General features: G+C 38.0%; 1 protein-coding gene across 7 annotated transcripts in view; it reads right to left on the bottom strand.

The window, feature by feature from the left end:
- Alkbh8 (alkB homolog 8, tRNA methyltransferase) overlaps positions 1–23338 on the bottom strand; it is a 59646-nt gene extending 36308 nt beyond the window's left edge. For 2 of the 7 annotated variants that reach the window (XM_050126592.1, XM_050126598.1), the window contains exons 1-7: positions 22963–23338; positions 19597–19732; positions 15840–16077; positions 14732–14863; positions 13815–13910; positions 12031–12135; positions 10267–10337 (exon numbers count right to left, since the gene is read on the bottom strand). In XM_050126592.1, coding sequence (XP_049982549.1) covers positions 10267–10337; positions 12031–12135; positions 13815–13910; positions 14732–14863; positions 15840–16077; positions 19597–19732; positions 22963–23057 — 873 coding nt within the window. In that variant the 5' untranslated portion in view covers positions 23058–23338. Of the gene's footprint in view, positions 1–10266; positions 10338–12030; positions 12136–13814; positions 13911–14731; positions 14864–15839; positions 16078–19596; positions 19733–21784; positions 21853–22962 lie in introns of all 7 variants that reach the window. The other 5 variants (XM_050126595.1, XM_050126593.1, XM_050126596.1 and 2 more) reach the window with 5 other exon arrangements.
- Positions 23339–24437: the final 1099 nt, after the last annotated feature.

Below are 24437 nucleotides of genomic sequence, written 5' to 3'. Positions count from 1 at the left end.
GCAAATGGATGGAAATAGAAAACACTATCCTGAGTGAGGTAAGCCAGACCCAAAAAGAGGAACATGGGATGTACTCACTCATATTTGGTTTCTAGCCATAAATAAAGGACATTGAGCCTATAATTCGTGATTCTAGAGAAGCTAAATAAGAAGGTGAACCCAAAGAAAAACATATAATCATCCTCCTGGATATTAACCTTCATCAGGCGATGAAAGGAGACAGAGACCCACATTGGAGCACCGGACTGAAATCTCAAGGTCCAAATCATGAGCAGAAGGAGAGAGAGCATGAGCAAGGAACTCAGGACCGCGAGGGGTGCACCCACACACTGAGACAATGGGGATGTTCTTTCGGGAACTCACCAAGGCCAGCTGGCCTGGGTCTGAAAAAGCATGGGATAAAACCAGACTAGCTGAACATAGTGGACAATGAGGACTACTGAGAAGTCAAGAACAATGGCAATGGGTTTTGATCCTACTGCATGTACTGGCTTTGTGGGAGCCTAGGCAGTTGGATGCTACCTTACTAGAACTGGAAGGAGGTGGGAGTTCCTTGGACTCCCCACAGGGCAGGGAACCTGGTCTGCTCTTTTGGCTGATGAGAGAGGGGGAGTTGTTTGGGGGAGGGTGAGGGATATGGGAGGCAGTGGCGGAGAAGAGACAGAAATCTTTAATAAATAAATAAATAATAATAATAAAAACAAAACAATAAAAAAGAAAAAGAAATAAGAGACTAACAAATTTCATGATACAAATGGACTTAACAGACATCTATAAAACATTTTGCCCAAATACAAAATAATATACCTTTTTCTCAGTACCTCATGGAACCTTCTCTAAAATTGACCCATACTCAGTAACAAAGCAAACCTCAACAGAAACAAAAAAGTTGGAGTACGCTCCCCACGTATCTTATCAGATCACCATTGCTTAAAGTTAGATTTCAACAACAACACTAATTGTAGAATATACTCATGGAAATTGAACAATGCTCAACCCCTGGGTCAAGAAAGAAATTAAAGACTTCCTAGTATTCAACGAAAATTAATGTACAACACACCAAAGCCTATGGAACACTATGAAAGCAGTGCTAAGAGGAAGGTTCATATCACTAAGTGCCTACATAAAGAAAATGAAGAGATCTCACACTAATGACTTAACAGCACACTTGAAAGCTCTAGAACAAAACAAAGCAGACTTGCCCAGCAGGAATAGACAACAAGAAATAATCAAGTTGAAGGCTGAAATCACTAAAATACGAAGAAAGAAAGCAAAACAAAGAATCAATAAAACAAAGGGCTGGTTCTTTGAGAAACTCAACAAGACAGACAAACACTCATCCAAACTAACCAAAAGGCAAAAAGAGAACATCTAAACTAACAAAATCAGAAATAAAACAGGGGCCATAGCAAAGACACTGATAAATCCAAAGACTCATTAGGTCATACTTCAAAAACCTGTACTCCACAAAATTGGAAAATCTAGAAGCAATGGACAATATTCTGGACAGGTACCACATACAAAAATTAAATCAAGACAAGATAAACAATTTAAATAGAAATGTAACCCCTAAGAAAATAGGAGTCATCAAAAGCCTCCCAACCAAAAACAGTCCAGAGCTAGATTACTTCAGAGCAAAATTCTACAAGAACTTCAAAGAGCTTAATAATATCGGTACTACTCAAATTGTTTCACACAATAGAAAAAGAAGGAACATTGTCAAACTCTTTTTACGAGGCTACTGTAACCCTGATACCCAACCACACAAAGACTCAACCAAGAAAGGTAAATACTCAATAAAATATTAGCAAACCAAATCCAAGAACAAATAAAAAAAAATCATCCACCATGATCAAGTTGGCTTCATCCCAGAGATGCAGGGATGGTTCAACATATGAATATCTGTTAGTGTATTCCACCATATAAATAAACTGAAAGAAAAAAAAAACACGATTATCTCATTAGATGCTTAGACAAAATTTAACACCCCTTCATGATAAATAATTTGGAGAGGTCAGGGATACAAGGAATATAACAAAACATAATAATGACATTATACAGCAACCTGACATCCATCATCAAATCAAATGGAAAGGATCTCAAAGTGATTCTATTAAAATCTGGAACAAGAAGAGGCTGTCCACTCTTTCCCTATCTATGCAGTACACTACTCAAAGTTCTAGCTAGAGCAATAAGACAATTAAAGGAGTTCAAGGGGTTAAAAACTGGAAAGGAAGAAGTCAAACTTTCACTATTTGCAGAGGATATGATAGCTCACATAAGTAACCCCAAAATGTCTATGAGGGAACTTCTACAGCTAATAAACACCTTCAGTAATGTAGCAGGATGCAAGATCAACTCAAAAAAATCAATAGCTCTCCTATATACAAATGATAAAAGGGCAGAAAAAGAAATCAGAGAAACATCACCCTTTACAATAAATAGCCACAAACAACATAAAATATCTTGGGGTGACACTAATCAAAGAAGTAGGAGACTAGTATGAAAAAAACTTTAAGTCTTTGAAGAAAGAAACTGAAGAAGATATCAGAAAATGGAAAGATTTCCCATGTTCCTGGATAGGTAGAGTCAATAATAAAAATGGCAATCTTACAAAAGCAATCTACAGATTCAATAAAATCCCCATCAAAATCTCAACACAATCCTTCATAGACCTCAAAAGAACAACACTCAACTCCATATGGAAAAACAAAAAATTCACGATAGCCAAAATAATCCTGTACAAGAAACAAACTTCTGGAGGCATCAACAACCCTGAGTTCAAGCTCTACTATAATAGAGCTATAATAATGAAACCAGCTTGATAGTGTCAAAAGAGACATGTGGACCAATGGAATTTGCTTTAGCCAGCGCAGCCTGGATAGCCAAGGCTAGCAGGATTGAGACATGGAGGCTTCTTTTCAGGTGGAAGAACAGCAACCTTTATTTTGCCCAGCAACCTTTTATACCTCTACTCCATCTGTGGAGACCCACCAGCCAGAAAGAACACAAACATCCTTGTCAATTACAGACCACAAGGAAGTTCCGCTGTCAGTCAGGGGGAGTGAGGGCAGCTGGATCACAACGGAATTGAATCGAAGATCTTGGTATTAATCCATACACCTATGAACACCTGATTTTTGACAAAGAAACTAAAATTTTACAATGAAAAAAGAAAAGCACCTTCAACAATTGGTGCTGGCATAACTGGATGTCAGCATGTAGAAGAAGGCAAATAGATCCATATCTGTCCCCATGCACAAGTCCAAAAGGATCACACACTTTAAGAAAATGATCGGCACTGAACCTGATAGAAAAGATAGCAGGAAGTAGACTTCAATGCATGGGCACAGGAGACCACTTCCTATATATAACATCAATAGCACACACTCAGAGATCAATAATCAATAAACGGAACAACCTGAAACAGAGAAGCTTCTATAAGGCAAAGGACACAGTCAATAAGACAAAATGGCAGCCTATAGAATGGGAAAAGATCTTAACCAACTCCACATTGGATAGAAGACTGATCTCCAAAATACACAAAGAACACAAGAAACTAAACATTAAAATACCAAATAATCTAATAAAAAATGGGGTACAAATCTAAACAGAAGAATCTCATATGGCCAAAAGACACTTAAGGAATTGCTCAACATACTTAGCAAACAGGGAAATGTAAATCAAAATGACTCTGAGATACCATGTTACACCTGTCAGAATGGCTAAGATCAAAAACAGCAATGATAGTTGTGCTGGAGAGGATGTGGAGTAAGCAAGCAGAATACTCCTTCATTGCTGGTGGAAGCACAAACTTGTACAGCAATTTTGAAAATCAGTACAGCAGTTACTCAGAAAATTTGGAATCAATGTACCTCAAGATTCAGCAATACCACTCTTGGGCATATAGTCAAAAGATGCACACTTATACCACAAAGATATTTGCTCAAACGTGCTCATAAGAGCCTTATTCTTAAGAGTCAGAACCTAAAAACATCCGAGATGTATGTCAACAGAACAGATAAAGAAAATGTGGTACATTTACACAAGGAGTACTACTCAGCGGTTAAAAAAAACAACAACAACAACAACAACAACAAACCTTGCGTGCAAATGCAGTGGTAAAAAACAATGAAATTTGCATGCAAATGCATGGAACTATAAAAAAAATTCTGTTTTTTTGGTTTTTTTGTTTTGGTTTGGTTTTGGATTTTTTTTTAATTTATTAAAGATTTCTGTCTCTTCCCCACCGCCGCCTCCCCTTTCCCTCCCCCTCCCCCAATCAAGTCCCCCTCCCTCGTCAGCCCAAAAAGCAATCAGGGTTCTCTGCCCTGTGGGAAGTCCAAGGACCACCCACCTCCATCCAGGTCTAGTAAGGTGAGCATCCACGAAACTGCCTAGGCTCCCACGAAACCAATAGGTCCAGTAGAATCAAAAACCCGTTGCCATTGTTCTTGAGGTCTCAGTAGTCCTCCTTGTCCGCTATGTTCAGCGAGACCAGTTTTGACCCAGGCTTTTTCAGACCCAGGCCAGCTGGCCTTGGTGAGTTCCTGATAGAACATCCCCATTGTCTCAGTGTATGGGTGCACCCCTCGCGGTCCTGAGTTCCTTGCTTGTGCTCTCTCTCCTTCTGCTCCTGATTTGGACCTTGAGATTTCAGTCCGGTGCTCCAATGTGGGTCTCTGTCTCTGTCTCCTTTCATCGCCTGATGAAGTTTAATATTCAGGAGGATGCCTATATGATTTTCTTTGGGTTCTCCTTCTTATTTAGCTTCTCTAAGAACCCGAATTATAGGTTCAATGTCCTTTATTTATGGCTAGAAACCAAATATGAGTGAGAACATCCCATGTTCCTCTTTTTGGGTCTGGCTTACCTCACTCAGGATGGTGTTTTCTATTTCCATCCATTTGCCTGCAAACTTCAAGAAGTCCTTGTTTTTTACTGCTGAGTAGTACTCTAATATGTATATATTCCATACTTTCTTCATCCATTCTTCAATTGAAGGGCATCTAGGTTGTTTCCAGGTTCTGGCTATTACAAACAATGCTGCTATAAACATAGTAGAGCATATACTTTTGTTGTGTGATAAGGCCTCTCTTGGGTATATTCCCAAGAGTGGTATTGCTGGGTCCATGGGTAGGTTGATCCCAAATTTCCTGAGAAACCTCCACACTGCTTTCCAGAGTGGTTGCACAAGTTTGCATTCCCACCAGCAATGGATGAGTGTACCCCTTTCTCCACAACCTCTCCAGCAAAGGCTATCATTGGTGTTTTTGATTTTCGCCATTCTGACAGGTGTAAGATGGTATCTTAAAGTTGTCTTGATTTGCATTTCCCTGATCGCTAAGGAAGTTGAGCATGACCTTAGGTGTCTTTTGGCCATTTGAACTTCTTCTGTTGAGAGATCTCTGTTCAACTCAGTGCCCCATTTTATAATTGGGTTGATTAGCCTTTTACGGTCTAGTTTCTTGAGTTCTTTATATATTTTGGAGATCAGACCTTTGTCAGTTGTGGGGTTGGTGAAGATCTTCTCCCAGTCAGTGGGTTGCCTTTCTGTCTTAGCAACAGTGTCCTTTGCTTTACAGAAGCTTCTCAGTCTCAGGAGGTCCCATTTATTCAATGAGGCCCTTACTGTCTGTGCTGCTGGGGTTATACGTAGGAAGTGGTCTCCTGTGCCCACGTGTTGTAGAGTACTTCCCACTTTCTCTTCTATCAGGTTCAGTGTGTTCGGACTGATATTGAGGTCTTTAATCCACTTGGACTTGAGTTTTGTGCATGGTGATAGATATGGATCTATTTTCATTCTTCTACAGATTGACATCCAGTTTTGCCAGCACAATTTGTTGAAGATGCTCTCTTTTTTCCATTGTATACTTTTAGCTCCTTTATAGAAAATCAGGTGTTCATAGGTTTGTGGGTTAAAGTCAGGGTCTTCTATTCGATTCTATTGGTAGACTTCTTTGTTTTTATGCCAATACCAAGCTGTTTTCAATACTGTAGCTCTGTAATAGCGTTTGAAGTCAGGGATGGTAATGCCTCCAGAAGTTCCTTTATTGTATAAGATTCTTTTGGCTATCCTGGGTTTTTTGTTTTTCCATATAAAGTTGATTATTGTCTTCTCCAGATCTGTGAAGAATTTTGATGGGATTTTGATGGGGATTGCACTGAATATTGAATATTGAATATTGCTTTTGGTAGAATTGCCATTTTTACTATGTTGATCCTCCCAATCCAAGAGCAAGGGAGATCCTTCCATATTCTGGTGTCCTCTTCTATTTCTTTCTTCAAAGTCTTAAAGTTCTTGTCAAATAGATCTTTCACTTCCTTGGTCAGGGTTACCCCAAGATATTCTATGCTCTTTGTGGCTATCGTGAAATTGTTTTTGTTTTTTTTGAGACAGGGTTTCTCTGTAGCTTTGGTGCCTGTCCCGGAACTAGCTCTTTGTAGACCAGGCTGGCCTCGAACTCCCAGAGATCCGCCTGCCTCTGCCTCCCGAGTGCTGGGATTAAAGGCATGCGCCATTCTGAATGAGGTAACCCAGACCCAGAAAAATAAACATTTTATATACTCACTCATGAGTGGATATTAGATGTAAAGCAAAGGATAACCAGTCTGTAGTCCACAACCCCAGAGAAGCTGGGTAACAAGGAGGACCCTAAGAAAGACATACATGGATCCCCCTGGGAAGGGGAAATAGACAAGTTCTCCTCAGAAAATGGGGAGTGTGCAGGGTGTGTTTGGGGGGGGGGGAGTTGACAAGGAAGGGTGAAAAGGGAGGAGAAGGGGAGAAGGGGAAGGGGGGGGGAAGGAAAACAGGATGGTGGAGACTGGTGAAGGGCAGAGAGGGAGAGCAATGAAAAAGATATCTTGATTGTGGGAGCCATTATGGGGTTAGCATGAAACCTGGCACCAGGCAAATTCCCAGGAATCCACAAGGATGACCCGAGCCAAGACCCTAAGTAATAGTGGAGATGGTGCCTGAACAGGCCTTTGACTGTAATCTGTAATCAGATTGATGAATACCTGAGTATTCTATAACCTTCAACCAGCAACTGATGAAAGAAGAAAAAGGAGACGAGTCAAAGAGAAGGCGGAGCAATAATATGAGCAAAGGGGTTCAACACCATAATGGGGATACAAAGAGAAACAGCTGACCTGAGCTAGAGGGAGCTCACTGACTCTGGACTGATAGTAGGGGAACCTATATAGTAACAAACTAGGTCCTGTGAATGTGGGTGACAGTTGTTTGGATTGGGAAGTCTGTGGGGCCACTAGCTTTGGCTGTGGGACCAAGATTTATCCCTAGTGCTTGAACTGGTCTTTTGGAGCCCACTCTTTTTGCCAGGATACCTTGCTCAGCCTAAATATGGGAGGAGGGCATTGGTTCTGCCTCATGTCAGACTTTGTTGATTCACCATGGGAATCTTTACCCAGTCTGATAGGGATGGGGTGGGGGAAAGATGAAGGGAGCAGGAGGAGGGGAGAAAGTAGTATCTGGCATAGGTATGTAAAATGAGAAAAAACACTTTAAAAAAATAATTAATTAAAGAAAGAAAGAAAGAAAGAAAGAAAGGAAGGAAGGAAGGAAGGAAGGAAGGAAGGAAGAAAGGAAGAAAGGAAGAAAGGAAGAAAGGAAGGAAGGAGGGAGCCACAAGCAGACAGGTTCCAACGGTACACTACAAGAAATTATAGGAAATTTCTTAAAACAACTGTGGATGCCTGCTGTGCCAAGGGTAAGAAAACTTGCACCCAGGTCATGGGTATAAGGACTTCCTTTTCTGCCAAGAAAAAATGAAGGTTTCAAGCAAAGACCCCTAGTGGACAAGCCTTGATGAGTCTTTACCTAAATGGAAGGCTCCAAGTTTGAAAACTATTTTAACAAGATTAACTCATTTTATTCCTACCATAATCTTTTGGTCAGGAAAACAATTTTAATAACCCCACTTGATAAGTAAAATAAAAGTTCAGATTTAGAACCCTACTTTAAATAGCAGGATAATCTGAAATGTTAATTTTGAAATTTTCAAAATCTCAAAATTTTACTTCCCCTCAAACTATCTTTTAAGGTAAAATCTGTGCCTGTAATAACTATAACTCATATCCTTCCTAGCTATTACATAGAAAGTTCTAACAAAAAACTTAATCATTCCACTAGCAGATGAAATGCACATCTCCAGAGACAAGAAAAGGAAATACTGATCAACAAGATTTCAGTTAGAAAAAACACAAGATTCCCCTCTCTTACATCATTTAATTAAGTACTTCTATTGTTTAATTTCATATTTCCTTGGAAGGGAGGCAAATTTCTCCAGGAGAAAAGAAGCAAATTCCTACCTTTAACATACCTTCTTGCTTACAGTTTCCCAGGACAGCAACAAAGCTAGCTCACTTGTCCCTGCCCTCTCTTCAATCTTTTTCAGAACTAACCAGTATGTATAATCTAACATGCTCCTTCTGGTCTAATGTTACAGGGCCAGCCTTTTCCTCTAAACAGTCAGTGCAAATAAGAACAACATATTTCTATAACTCAGAGGTGAAGAGGGAAATGGCCATAGACCTACAATGAAGTCTGCCATCACTTTTCTCATTAGAGAGCTGATTTTTTTTTTTTTTAATTTCTCAGCTTTGGGAAGAAAACTCAAGAATGTTACTCACTGATCTTCTAAAACTACAAGTAACAATCGGCAACATAGAAAACGAACTGTTTTTTCTCCCATGCTCATTAATTCTAAAACCTTCTATACAAAAACTACATATGTAAGTGATAAGATCGTTTACTATATCAAATAAATCATATTGGTTTTTTAATCACAGCAATAAGATGATCAGAAGAATACAGCAAAGGTTAAGAAGCCAGATTACTTAAGCTATAGAGATGGGAACTGTACAGATATAAGGGGAAAGAGACAAAAGGAGGAAGAGGGGAGGAGAAAAGGAGGGTGAGAGGCAAATAGTACTTGCCTTCAGGAGAGACATCAGATTTCGAATAACCCCTAGTCAGATGCTCTCATATTTCAAAAATTATTTTGGATTTTTTTTTAATTTCTGTCTGAAAATCCATTTGAAACTTGTATATACTATAAGTGTTACATCTCTGAGAGGAAAGGTATTCTGGCAGTAGAAAGATAAGGAATACCAAAGTCATATCACCCAACAAACCTAACACAAAATAATTTTTGGAAAAGGCACAAGAGGGTGTTTGTCTCTGCTTGGAAGAATAGCAGCAAAGAACTGAACTTTATATAGGATTTATATAGGATTTTGGGGGGGAGGAAGACCTCTCCAGGGTGGCCTGATCTTGAGGCAAGTTCAGAAATTGCTGTAATTCTCTGGCCTGATCTTGGGGGCAAACTCATGAATTAATGGAATTTTGTGACCTGATCGCATGCCTTTTTTTTTTTTTTTTTTTTTTCCTGTAGGGTAGAGCTTAGCCACCTGCATCTCCAGACAGAAATGGCCATTAAAACTGTAAGAGTAGTCTTGAGGGACAGGGCCCAGGCCACATGCCTCAAGGGGCTAGGTCTGGCTATCAGAGTAGTCGGGGCCTGGTCCCTCATTCATTGAGGGGCTTATATTCACCATATTAAAGCATGGCTCTGCATGTATAGCAGCTCAAGCAAAGTGCAAGAGAAATCAAGCCCTGAATAAACATGGGCCTTTCCTTTACCTGGCAGGGCAGATATTATCCTCTGCTAACATTTCTGAAAGCCCTGACTCAAGTTACCATGTGGCCAGTGTGGAGGCACAGGCTTTTAATCCTAGCATTCAGGAGGCAGAGGCAGGTGGATCTTTGTGAGTTCCAGGCCAGTCTGGTCTACATAAGGAGATCAAAGCCAAAAAGATTACATCTAAAACAACAACAGCCAAATAAATAAATGAGTAGTTTATGTATTTGTATTTCAGTTCTGTCATTATCTCATTATCCTACTTCATACAGTTGACTATCGTTTGCCATCAGGCGACAATGAAACAAAGGCAGGTCAAAAATTGGCCAAACAGTACCTGAGAAAATCTATCTGTATTTTCCCAACTGCTAATTTGAAATGTATCAATAAATGTATAGACTTTCCTGGCATCTGATGACAACTTAAAAAAAAAAAGAGGGGTGGTCATTTAGGAACTAACATGCTAACAAAGTTTTTTCCTTTTAGAAATTTTAATTCATTAGAATGGATAATCCCACATGGGGAAACAAGGCACTGTGCAAGGTAAAATAGGCTAAAAGCTGATTTAAAAACAAAAAGAAAAAAATGCTTCAGCACTTACCTCTGACCCCAAACTGAGAGAAATAATCTCATCCTCAAATGCAGAATGTGTGTCAATATGGGCAGGAATTCCTGAGATAGAAAACATGAAAATATCACTTCATCGTCTATAGTAGATTTAGACTACACACATGTAGTCTCACATAATTATGGTGAAAAGATTGTTTGGTTCTTAAGAATGTACTATAATCTCAGTTAGAGGGAAACAGAATGAATATGACTCAACAAAATTAAACTAAATATAAAACAGGATAACTCGACATCAAAGTAAAATGACATTGAGAACTGACTTTAAATAAAGTCTCAGGAGTAACTGCTTAAATAGGACACTTTCCATTCACAGTCCAGGAGGCCAATGTGGAAGACAGACACAAATCATTCTTTTCCATAAACACTGGGATTCTCAAAGACTTTGACAACAGAGGCCATTAATACACTAAATACTTAGTGTATTAATAATTAAGATACCACTTTTTCCATTCATCAGTCTGGCGAATGAGTAGAAATTGGTAAAGAAACTATAACTCAGAGAAAAGATACAAAGAAGAAAGATACATCCTACTACAGGATGTATAGACTGGTGGAAAGCCAGACAGGAAAACAAGAAATTCAAATACTTACAATAATTACACCACAGTACACATCTAAAATCCTAGCCCTGCGGGAGCTGGCAAAGGAGCAGCTCAAGTTTGAGTCAGTCTTGAGGGCTGGGAATGTAGCACAGTGACTGGGTTCCTGTCTAGCAGGTACTAAGCTGTGGCGATACTTTGTTTGTGCTATAATAACTAAGTTTGCTGGAAGATCAGAGTGCAGTTTTAGCCACTAGTTAACCACAGAGGCCAGGCATGTGGGAAAAGGAAAGAGGAAGTGATATGGCTCAATAGAGAGAAAAAGTGATAATAAGGCAAGGTACAGAAAGAAGTTCAACCCCTTTCAGCTGAAAAGTTAGCTAGTTTAAGAGGTGGCTGTTGCTTGCTCCTTTGTCTCTCTGATCTTCCAACATTTATCCCAATATCTGACTCCAGATTTTTATTATAATTCATGCTACACTAGGTCCTAAATTTAATCCTCAGCATCACAATGAAACAATAAAAAATAAAATATAAAGCATTCCATGATTAAAAAAAAAAAGTAGGACAAAAAGTGATTTCCTATGGGGTGGGGGGTGGGGGGAATCACTTAACTACAAATATCGGGTGAAAATGCTACTAATAAGCTACCTATACCTAAGATTTTCACTGACAAATACTCCTAGAATTATCTTACACATTCTAAAGCAGGAGGAGAAAAATCATCCAACCAGTTACCTTTCTTCCTTTCTGTGGCTAACTTGCTTCTTCTATTATGCATTTCTTGTTTTCCAAGCTACCAACTCCCTCTCTAGTATGTTGAGAGAGGAACAAAAACTACAAACAGCAATGTATATCCATTTAGTTATATTTTATAATGGAAGCTCCTCAAGCGATGGAGGTACAGACTACAAGTAATAAGAAGTAATACAGATACTGAATATTATCGAAGCAGTCTAAAACTTAATTTTAGATCAAATAAAAAAAACACTGAATTTTGATCTCGAAAAGTTTCATAACCTTCTTAATTCTGAAATACACAACAGGGATATTAAAGAAGAAACTGCATACAGTCAAAACACACACACACACACACACACACACACATATATATATATATATATATAGAGAGAGAGAGAGAGAGAGATAAAAGAAAATAGATAACCTAAAATGAAAGAAAATGTTTTTTCACCTACCATGCCCAGGCTCATACTGATTTATGGTCAACTGATCAGGTTTATGTTTAATGTAACCTTCTTTCAACCATTTTTCCAAAATGCTGTTGCAAATATCAGGAAGACCTAAAGTTGGTAACCAGAAAAGCAAAACACACTCAGAAACTATATATTTAACCAAAAATATAAAAGTAACATTGATACTAATCTGAGCTTTTAGTGTTGTGGTCAAAAAAAGATGACAAATCCACAGGCAAAACAAGTTAACAATAGATCTGTAAGAATATTTAAAGTTTTTACACCATTGACACAATCAAATAAAAACCAGAAAATAATAATTTTACTAATAACAAATTTGACATTTTGTAAAATGATAATAAACTTAATATACAGTGCCCTTATCCAAAAATCACTGTTTCATATATACCTTATACCAGGCTGAGAGTAATCTTATATCTTATTTTTGATGTGCTTATGTTTTGACTATGACTCATCAGATAGGCTTAGATATGGATATTTTCCATTGGAAGCATCATATCTACTCTCAAACATCCTCAGATTTTGGAGAAATTGGAATTTTATATTTTCAGATTTACAGAGACTCAACTAGAGACTTTATGTTAGAAATTAAATACTTTGTCAAATTTTAAATATCTACAAGGAACAAGGAGTATATATGTGAGAAACATGCTATAAGTGGATGATAGAGCACTACTTTTACAATACGAAGCTATTCATGTTCAACTATGTGCCTGAATAGATACACACACTTTGGATATGAACTCATTTCATGAAAAGTGAGAAGAATGTGTGTTAACCTGATTAGAGCACATGTTTCTAAAGGGAAGAAGAAGAGAATGAGGATAGACGTAAATAAGAAAACACAAACTGAGGTAATTCTAAAAAAGAAAAAAATATATGCACTCAAAAAGACAGAGAAGGAACATGCAAATCAACAAAATCAGAAGGAAAAAGTGGGACATAATAGACACCAAGGAAACCAGAAAATCATTGAAAACCTATACACCACACAACTGGAAAATCTAAAAGTGACAAATTTCTTTTTATTTATTTATTTATTAAAAATTTCCACCTCAATTCCACTCTTGGGAATATACCCAAGAGACAGACAAATTTCTTAATAATTACCATAATTAAATCAAGATCAGAACTAGAAATAGTCATTAAAAGTCTCTAAACCAAAAAAAGGCCAGGGCCAGAATTCTACCACATGTTCAAAAAAGAAGTAATACCAGTATGCCTAAAAATTATTACACAAAACAGAAAAAGAAGCAACAATGCCAAGTTTATTATGAGGCTAGTCATCCTGATACTGAAACCACACAAAGACTCAACAAAGAAGAGAATTAATGACCAATATCCCTCAACACAAAAATATTCAACAATTAGTTAATAAGAAGCCTGAGCAAACAGGTAAACCAGTTGATACTTAATATAAACTTCTGTGTGTTTTGGGGGGACTGAATGGCTACAGGACCAGGTGGGACAGAAACCGCTGTCAACACTGGGAAAAGATGGAGGAGAAACTGCAGTCAGGATGCAAAATCAATAAACAAACGAAAGAAGGAAGGAAGGAATAGAAGTAGACAAGAGCTTCGACTTCATCTGTATATTTGAACTTTTATAACTAAACCAGGCCACTTACTGAAGGAAAATGCTCTCAATTTAACCAGTCATCTCAAAAACTGACCTACAGATGACATGCACCTCAACTACTATAGATTTCTTATATATCACATCATTCTTCCCATGCCAGTACCCGCTGTGTATTAATACGTACTTACCGCCAGGTAAGGGCTTATCTTTATCCACAGTGTTGTTCTCATAGTTGAATTCATAACCAAAATGTTTAACTCTTCTGTGTTTTAAGGACTTTTGAACTGTATAAAGAAAATAAACTGCTTGAAAGAAAAGGACAGCACACTTCATATTTCACTCAACATTATAAGGAGTTGTTAGGTAATGACAGCTTCTAATTGCTAAATTTCCTGTTTTGTTTACATTACCCATTTTGTTTATATAATGTTTCATTATGCTTTAAAACACATATTAATGTGAGAGGAATATGCATATATCCTGCCACTCACAGGGTTGCTAGTTATCTGGAAAGAGGAGAAGCAGCTCTCATGGGATGTCCTATACCAGTTAGTGCCAGAGAATATCTCAGAGCAGAGAGAAAATGTTGGGATCCAGGTCAGTCTACAGCCTTCTCAGAGACCCCGATGAAACAACTAAAGGAACACTAGCTCTGTGTCCTTGCCTAGCAGCAGATCTGGCAAGGTCCAGTCTGGGGCCGAGGACAAGGCCTTGAAGGAGTCAAGGATTCAGATTCTGGGAATCTGACTTCTCCCCATTGAACAGACTACAGACTATATTTATCAGTCCCAGTCCTGAGTGCTTAGCCTGTGACACATGAGTCAAGTCAAGAAGTAAACAAGATTTTAAACAGCGGAAGATCTGATAAAAGCTATGTTAATATTACTCAGACTAGAGTTTAGAACAGGTCATTAAAATAAATGTTATATATAATACTGTTGTTAAGAACTATTAGTGTGGCTTGCCTACTACCATGTCCAAGCTACTTTCAGTGATCTTGGGGAAACAGTAAAATGCCAATAAACCTATGGTGTACAATGAAAGCTAGAGCAGAAACAGGATATTTTCCAAAAATCTAATTTATGGACCTTGTAGTTTTACTTACAATTCTGATTGTCTGTGTCTCCTGTCCAATTAACACTTTCCAAAAGCATTTTCTCATCGTCAGAAGAAATAATTTCTTCTACCACCAAGAGGCCAGGAGGCAAGGCTTGAAGCCCCAACTTTTTCCACTGTGCTACAGGAAAACGAATTAAAATACTCATATACAAAATCTGAACTCCTGGAAGAAATAAATTCTGCACCAATGTCACAGTTTGCAAAGCTCTAAATCACCATTTTCAGAAGAATGCTGAAGGCCCACAGAAAGGGCAAAAGCAAAGATCAAGATCAGAGTTGTACTGTAATGTACTCTTTATAGTTCATTTTAACAAAGAATGGCACTCAAGTCTTCTGTTTGCACATGACTGAGTCACTTTGTAAACTTCATTTGAAGACAAGGCTTTTCATATAGTTATAAACTGCTATTAAAAAATGTCAAGGGTAAAACAATACAAAATGGGGATGGAAACCACAAGATCAATTCATTTAATACAGAAAAGGCTTTAACAAAGTTCAACATTCCTTTATGATACAATCTCTGAAGAACTAGAAAGTACCATACCCCAATATATAAAGACTATATTTAACAAACATATGGACAATTATGCTAAACAGAGAAAAACTGAATATATTTCCTCTAATATCAACAGCAATGAGACAAGGGTGACCTCTCTCCACTAGGATTCAATACAGGGTTTGAAGTCTTAGCTAGATCAATAAGAAGAAGAAATAGAAGGGGTTCACCTACAAAAAGAATCTATAATTGTGTCTAACATCCTTATCCAACAGAAAATATTAAAATTCTTTTGGGCATATAACCAGGAGCAAGATAGCTGGAACATATGAAAACTCTATTTCAAACTGTCCACATTCTTACCAGCAGTGAGTAGGGGCTCCTCTCTTTCTGCATCAGCCTTTGACCCCAACAGGCACAACACAAGCAAACACACCAGCATATATACATGTATATATATATACACACACACACACCAGCATATACATGTGTACACATACATACACACAGACCACCACCCTCCCACATACAAAGAGTAATTGATAGAACTCCGTAAGAAGAAAACTCAACACAAAAAAAGTAAGTAACTTCAAGGTACCTTTTTCCACATAATTCAAGTACAGAATGATCTTCTGTCCCAAATCATCAATGATTTCTTTTCCATTGAGGTTAGCATATGCTTTCCTGGATTCTTCGATAGTTTTGTATATTACAAATGCATAAGGTTTATTAGGTGGCATTAAGAGAGCTTCCATGGGTCCAGAATTCTCTAATGCCAAAAGCAGCTGCTTCCTGCTCACACCATTACCAAGACCACCATTGGCAACAACCAGGCTCTTAAAAAAGAAGGGGGGGGGGGGGGTAGTGAGGTAAGTAAAAAGCAATTGATATGACCTATTTATTTGAAAATAAAATAAAATCATGATTTCAGAATACTGTAATTAATTTTTTTCCTTTGGTTATTTGGTTTGCTAGCTTCATACAAAGTATATAAACCAATTTACTGAATATTTTGGAGGAAGTTTTCCTATGCTATACACATTTTATTGTTAAATAGTTTGCAATGGTGACATATTCATTTCTTCATAACCAGAAATGAAGGTTAAAATCTAACTTCCTAATATGTTTAGAAATACAAATCAACATAATAAAAAAGAAGGAATGAAGGCTAGAGAGAAAACATGCAATCAGCAGTCATATGATATATTTTACCAAAGAATAAATGATTTATATTTTTGACGTATTTAAAGCTAATTAGCATAATCTTTAAAACAAAGTAAACTTATTGGGTAATATGAGACACACTTTACAGAGCAAGAAACTATTGAGCAGAAAAGGGAGTGAGGGAGCACTTTGGGTCTTCTGGAACCCATACTTCAAATATAATTATTCCACCATGTTTACCAGAAAGTAAAACTGAGGAACTGGACCAACGAAAATTTAATTGCATGTTCAGAAACCATGAGAAGTTTCCTGCTCAAATAAATTAATTCAGTCAAAGTAATTTAGTCAGATTGCAAGTAAACTTTTTACCTTTATAAATTTCAAGATTACTTCCTGTCACTTTGCAGACTTTAGTCATGGGATGTGAGGGAATGAGGAAATTCTTGTTTCCTTATTTTGAGGTTTATAGTCTAGTACCCTTATATTTTCTACACTTAAAACCCGCCTTATATGGTGTTAACAAATTTATCACCTATTATTTCTGAATCTTATTTTAGTGTGTGTGTCTGTGTGTATGGAAGGAAGGAGATGTATGTGGGAGTGTCTGTGTCAGTGTGCAGGTGCCATAGCACCCATGTTTAGACTAAAGGACAACTTTCTAGAGTTATTTCTCTCCTTCTACATCATCAGGTTCAAGGACAGAACTCAGGTTGTTAGGTTTGTGTAGCAGGCACCTTTATCTCCTGAGACATCTCGCTGGTATAACCAATCACATCTAAAAACATTAAAAAAAAAAAAAAAACTAATGGAATGGTATATTCTTATCAATTTCGTCATTTATACCAAGTGTTGAAAATGTCCTTAAAAGAATATTTCAAGGATATGCAAGTCAAGTAAATTTCTGTAACACAGCCTCAACTTGGTTTATTTAACAAACTATTAAAATGTGAGACCCATTCTTAGCTCACAAGACATGTTTGTTCTGAGTACAATAGTTTGCTGATTCCATGAGTTGCACTAAGTTCATGATTAGTAAATTAATGTTCATTTTATTACACAATATGAGGATATCTACAACATTCCTTGAAAAGGGTGTAACAGAATTATCATCAAACTGGATAATGAAAAAAGACAAAACTCTCTTCCCCAGAGGACAACCAAATACATTTGTACAAACAAGTATAAGGATACACATAATAAACTCATTATTACAATACTATATTAAACAGCATAAAATTTATTCTCATATTACTTTATCATGGACTTCATTCAATAAGATGTTTTCATTAAAATATTGTAACAATTTAGTTATGTGTGGCCATCACTACAAAATAACACTCCCATTTCCCTAAATCTGAGTCAGAAACAAAAAGGAAAAAAAGTAATTTTTTCTATTCTCATGTACTTAATACAACATGATTAAAAAGACCAGCAACCAATTAATTCTAAGCAGATTCTGCAGCAAGCTCAGTTAAGTGTCCTCTAACTGCTCTCTAGACAAAATCTATTCAGTTTAACACTAGTTACCTAGTGAGAACAACAGAACCCACAGGCTCAGTCCTGCGAGCCTGCTCCCATCAGCAGGAAACTATCACCTACACTTCTGACAAATAGTTGTAACTCAGTTCCTGAGATTCCCTGCTCAGGGGCTATTAAATTACTAGAACAGCTCATAGAACTCAGTGAAACACTGCTCACGGCCACTCATTCATTATATAAGTTATTAAAAGGCAGCAATTCACTGCCCTCCCTGAGGACACCACCCTCCAGCAAATTATACATGTTCCAATAACCAAAAGCTCTCAATTCTGTCTTTTTATAGTTTTATGGCACCTTCCACACAGGCATGACTGAACATATCATGGGCCACTGGTTGTTATGGTTTATATATGTGAGATGTCCCTACAGTCTCAATTCTTTGGATAGCTGATCCTCATTGGATGGCACTGTTTAAAGAGGTTATGATTATATGTAGCTGGCTGATACTGGATAGTAGAGGTGGGGCTGTAGACTGTAGCTCCATCTAGCTTCTTCTCTAGCCACTTCCTATCTATCATTTTAAGATGACTAGCCACTTCGGACGCCCAAGGCCATAGGACCCAGTACTGCAATAATGCCTTTTCTGCTATAGTAGACTGTAGTTTCAAAATGGTGATTAAAAAAAAATTCCTTCCTCCTTACTCTGTCAACTACTTTGTTGTAGTAATAATAAAAGTAACTACCATAGCGATCAACTTCCCTTCCCCAGAGAAAGCTTGGCTAAGATCCAACTCTCCAATGATACCTAGGTGTCTGCAGTGGGCAGAGGTCACTCAGAAGCCATTAGTCACTTCATTTGCAAATAAAAGACAACTAAATTCATTCCTGAGGGTCTCTAGTATGAGTTTTAGATATGGCATATATACTATATCCAGTTTAGAAACAAAAGCCAAGGCCAAAAGTAATGTTCATATCTAAGTAAAGAGAGAAGTGAGTTACATTGAGTTATAATCTAGAAACCTCACAGTAGCTCATAGCATCTCAATATCCAATAGACAAGAAAAGGTTTTCTAAATAAGGACTAATGAAAATAGTTTATATTATATAAACAAAATACTTTGTAAAATAGGGAAGGTAATAAAAGAAGAAAGATTATATTAAGATATTGAAGATCTACCTTCAAGTTTCTATTCAACCACATACTAGTTTATATTAACTTCTCAAAGATGATAGTTTTCCCATCTAGCTTTTAGAGAATTAATTAAACATAATAATGAATGTTAAATTTGCTTTATTAACTAAAAAGATTTAATATATAATTGCAACATGCTCTAGTTCAGTGGTTCTCAATCATTAGAAAACCCATACTTCTGATGGTCTTGGGAATTGAGACACTACACAGTGGCAAAATCATGGTTATGAAGTGGCAATGAAAAACTTTCATGGTTGTGGGTTCCTAAGACCATCAGAAATATGTTTTCCTATAATTGTGAACTACATGTTGAGAACCGCTCTATTTCAATCCACACTAACAACATGAATTCAAACTACAGACCATACAGAAAATGAGCACCTCCTATCACACGTATATTTACTACAGGTGCAACATATCACTGAATATTACAGCTTCGAGCTACACTTCACAATATTAACATAATACATTACAAGATTGATACAGGTATATTCAAGTGATAACAACACTCTAAGGTCACCTGAGTGGGGTAAGACACTGCCTGGATGCCTTCGTGTTGCAGCAGCACATGCCTGGCTCTACTCTGTTTCCTCAGGAACTTCTTCTCAATTTTGTTAAGTTTTAAGCCACCTTTATGATTGATGTTCATAGTAATACTGTAGAGAAGAGGGATAAAAAGTGTAAATTTTAAAAGTCCTGGAAAAATAATTATGTTATTCATATTTTCTGTGTTTATAAAATATTGTGTTTTGTAAAAAAAAATTAGTTTCCTTTCAACAACCTAGAAAAGTGAAAATCATTTAAAAAAGTGAAATAGTTCAGAAAGTAAGAGAAATTCATGACAAGTCATCTGTTAGCTTAAGTCCTCCATTGTGATGTAAACTGTGGGAGAGAAAGAATGCCAGCATGTGGTACCTACCCAGGAAATATGAGGGAGAATAAAGGAATGTTCAGTGAGCATTTATGCCTATTATAACCTTAGTGCCCTGACCATACAATTATAACACACTGCATGGTTTTGTGGGAACTTCTAAGTTAGCTGAGCAAAACAAATACACACCAAAAAAAAAAAAAAAAGAAAGAAAAAGAAAATATATGACATATCTTCATATAATTAACTACTAATAGCATTTCTGTTGCTTGTTTCATAACTACAGAGAAAATTAATGTAATTGAAAATATTGGGAAGATTTCAAATTAGAAGGATCAGAACATACAGATTTTTTTTTTTTTTTTTTTTTGGTTTTTCGAGACAGGGTTTCTCTGTGGTTTTGGTGCCTATCCTGGAACTAGCTCTTGTAGACCAGGCTGGCCTCGAACTCCCAGAGATCCACCTGCCTCTGCCTCCCGAGTGCTGGGATTAAAGGCATGCGCCACCACCACCCGGCTAGAACATACGGATTTTTAAAAGGAAGTATTCAGTGAGGTAATAAAAAGCAAAGGATAAACAGAAATGTCCATCAACAGCAGTGAAATATTATAATAAATTGAGTTTTTTTCCTTTCTTTCTCCTTATTTTGTTGTTCTGTTTTGAACATATTATGTGAATAGGGTGTCACATATTCCACGCTGGCCTCCAACTTGCTACAAGGCTGAGGATGACCTTGAACTTCTGATACTACTGCTCTGTATCTCAAACACCTGCTGGCTGGCTGGCAGACATTACAGGTGTGCATCCCACAAGTCCAGCTTATGCTTATTCTTTTGTTTATTGAGATGGTTACTCACTATGCAGCCCTACCTGACATAAAAGTTATCCTGCCTCAGCCTTTGTGTGCTGGGACTACAAATGTGCACACCATGCACATAAATATTTTAGAGCAGCGTTTACTGAATCTCTAGTTCAGTGCTACACATTTCAAAGTTAACAAACAAAATAAACTCAAACAAAATTACGTTTTAAAACAACTGGGGGCACAGTCAAAATTAATTACTAGACTTCATTTAAGGACAGAAGAAAAATGGCATTAGTTCAGTTTCCTAGAACAAAGAGTACTTGTTGGACAGTAAAGTGAGTAAGGCAGGCTGGTTGGACAATACAGGTCAACTGTAATGAGAATGAGAAGACCTGCAATATCCTATCTGCAGCAAGCAGAAATGCTGATCTAATTTACACTGGAGACATAGAAGGAAAAACACAGAGAGGCCGGGCAGTGGTGGCGCACACCTTTAATCCCAGCACTCGGGAGGCAGAGGCAGGCGGATCTCTATGAGTTCGAGACCAGCCTGGTCTACAAGAGCTAGTTCCAGGACAGGCTCCAAAAAACCACAGAGAAACCCTGTCTCGAAAAAACAAAAACAAAAACAAAAACAAAAAAAAAAAAAAAAAGACACAGGGAGAGGGGAGAAAGAAAAAAAAAGTTCCAAAAGATCAACAGATCAACAGGCTTTGGTGATTACTAAGATGTAAACAGAGGAATCAAGGTCACTGCACAGTTGCTTGGATGCACTCATGTGTGACAGGAGTTAGGTCACCACATAGTAGCCGTTATAGTAGTTTAGTGACCTCCAGTCTGAGCACGTTCTCTGTTGGTAAAGAGAGTATAGAGACATAAAGGCTCTGTTACTAGCTAAATACCAGTACATCTTGCTGGATCCTACCCCAACTGGCAACTGTACTGTGCCCATTCCCAAGTCAAAAAAACTGAGAGCTGTGGCTTGGAGAGACAGCTCAGTGGTTATAAACAGTGACAGCTATTCCTGAGTACCTGGATTCAAGTCCTAGCAGCCACATGGTAGTTCACAACCAGGAGATCTGACACACTCTTCTGCCTTCCTTGAGCCCCAGACATGCAAGAAGTGCACAGATACACATGCAGGCAAAACACACGAACAGAAAATAAAAATAATATTTTTTGTAAAAAGCTAATCAATCAACACATATAATGTGAATCTTTTGATTGTAACACACTTATTAGCAAACACTAAGAACAAACCGAAATTCCTATCAAACAAGGCTTCACATACATGTTTTTAAAATATGAGAAATCAATGATATGAGTTGGTTCCAAGAGAAATAGGTACGTGAGTAAGGAAAGATAGTCTTTCCTGGCTTTTGAATTTATAAGCTATCCAAAATGCACTATCTATTTTAAAAGAACACAGAAACAGTTAAGCAATTTTAAAAAATTACCCCATTATTTATCATACCCCTTTCTCACTTTCTGAATTACATATTCTATGTTGTTATTTTTGCTTACACTTGGTGTTTATTATCTTTTCCTACAAGTGCATAGAAATTTAACTGCATGAAGTAGTGATTTAGTAATATTCACCGGGTAGCACTTAGCACTTATACAGGATGTGATACCCAGTAGCAACTCATTAGTTTTTGTTTGTTTGTTTGATAAATGTAGTAGAATTTGCCATTTTAGCTCCTAAACTTCTCTTCTCCAGAATTCTGATTTTGGCAGCCATCTTCAACGATTTCCATAACACTGGATGTGTATCCGGATTACACGAATGTGCTTGGCTCAAACTCTCACTATAGTCTTGGATTCCTGGCATACAGCTTGCAACAAAAACGTTCAGTGGTTATATCTATTTAAGTCTCTCTTAGTGTCCGCATTGTTGTCTAAGTTCTCTGGGATTGTGGTTTGTAGGCTGGCTTTCTTTATGTTTACATGGGAAGTAGAAAGTAGAAAAAGAAAAGATCTCCTGAGTAAATTGTGTGCATGGGGATCTTGGGGGAGGATTGAAGGGGGGAGAGGAGAGGCAGGGAGGAAGGGGAGCAGAGAAAAATGTACAGCTCAATAAATATCAATAAAAAAAAAGTTCAGTGAAATCGACCAAACCACAGGCTGACACCACCCCCACCCTACAGGCAGAAGGGCTGATGAAGAAGCGTGTAAACCGCAAAAACATGGACGAACGTTTACTAGCTTACCTTTGCTTCACAGAATTGATGCTGACTGCAAAAGAACTAGAATCAAGTGCCGGTCTCCAACCACAAAAGCAGCTAACACAGGCATCCCTGGGCATTCATCCCACACCAAACGCATGAACACTAGACCCTACCAGAGCTGCCAACACCGAGGCGTGCCTGGGCCCATAGACTGCACCCTACCCAACCTGTGTGAGCCCACGCTGGCCATGACAACGGACAAGGAGCTACCCTCCGTCACCGCTAAAAACTAGTACCATACTCTTCTTTCTCTCCTCACCAGAGGTTTTTACCTCACCGATGCTTTTCCTCTATCGTCAGCCAGCCCCAATGCAGCGTATAGAGCTACGCAACCGCTCTTACACCACCTCACCTGGGCGCCGCCATGTTGTAGGCAATCGCACTACATTTCCCATGAGCCCACGGGGCTACCACAACGCTCCCACAACACCCTCTCCCGCCCAAAATCTTTTGTTGACACTTTCTCGGCCAAGTGTCTGTAATCTGTTGTGCTGTTTGGCTGCTTTATGTGGGTGGATAGTAATGATTGGAGGAGCACTACAACTGGCACGTTACTAAAACAGCATACTTCCTAAATGCATGCTAAGGATTTGACCCACAGATGAGTATCGTCCTCACCCTTTATCTTTGTAAAAGACCTAGACAGTTGCAGAAAACCACAACTAATCAAGATGAAGATCTGTGAAGGCCAGTGTCAACTGTCGTGTACAATACAATCTTGCACCTAAATCTCAGAGATCTGCAGAGAAAAAGGAGGTAAAGCAAATGGAGAGTCATCCATAAAGTCTCACCAACTAGACTGTCTACATATGAGTTGAACAAAACAATGAAAACAGACATGCTTCTAAGGTCATACAAATAGTTCAGGAGGCCTTAACTCTACACAAAGAACTACAGAAAAATAAGGAATTCTGAGAGCAAGAGAAATAGTCTTTTCCAGGAAAGAGCACACCAGTTGTTATCGAATAATAAGTTGTCAGCCCTGAAAACACTTAAAAGCAAACTATACAAATGTAATAATTTGTATTTATGTATACATGCACAATTAATGTTTGGTTGTTTTTTTTTGTTTGTTTGTTTGTTTTGTTTTTCGAGACAGGGTTTCTCTGTGGCTTTGGAGCCTGTCCTGGAACTAGCTCTGTAGACCAGGCTGGTCTCGAACTCACAGAGATCTGCCTGCCTCTGCCTCCCGAGTGCTGGAATTAAAGGCGTGCGCCACCATCGCCCGGCATGCACAATTAATGTTAAAAGAGGTCTTGAGTTTGAGAGCATGGAGGAGCAGTATAGGAATGGATTTGGAGGGCAGAAATGCATTGGGTAAATCGCATAATTATAATCTTAAAAAACAGAAATAGTAGGGACTCTATAAATGAAGAAGGAGGAGGAGGAGAAGAAGAGGAAGAAAAAAGGAGAAGGAGAGGAAGAAGAAGAGGAAGAGGAGGAAGAAGAAGAGGAAG

This window comes from Alexandromys fortis, unplaced genomic scaffold (assembly GCF_014885135.2).
Source record: "Alexandromys fortis isolate MF-2015 unplaced genomic scaffold, M_Fortis_MF-2015_v1.1 scaffold_245, whole genome shotgun sequence".
NCBI lineage: Eukaryota > Metazoa > Chordata > Mammalia > Rodentia > Cricetidae > Alexandromys > Alexandromys fortis.
The sequence above is the reverse complement of the archived record's forward strand: the minus strand, read 5'-3'. Positions and strand labels throughout refer to the sequence as shown.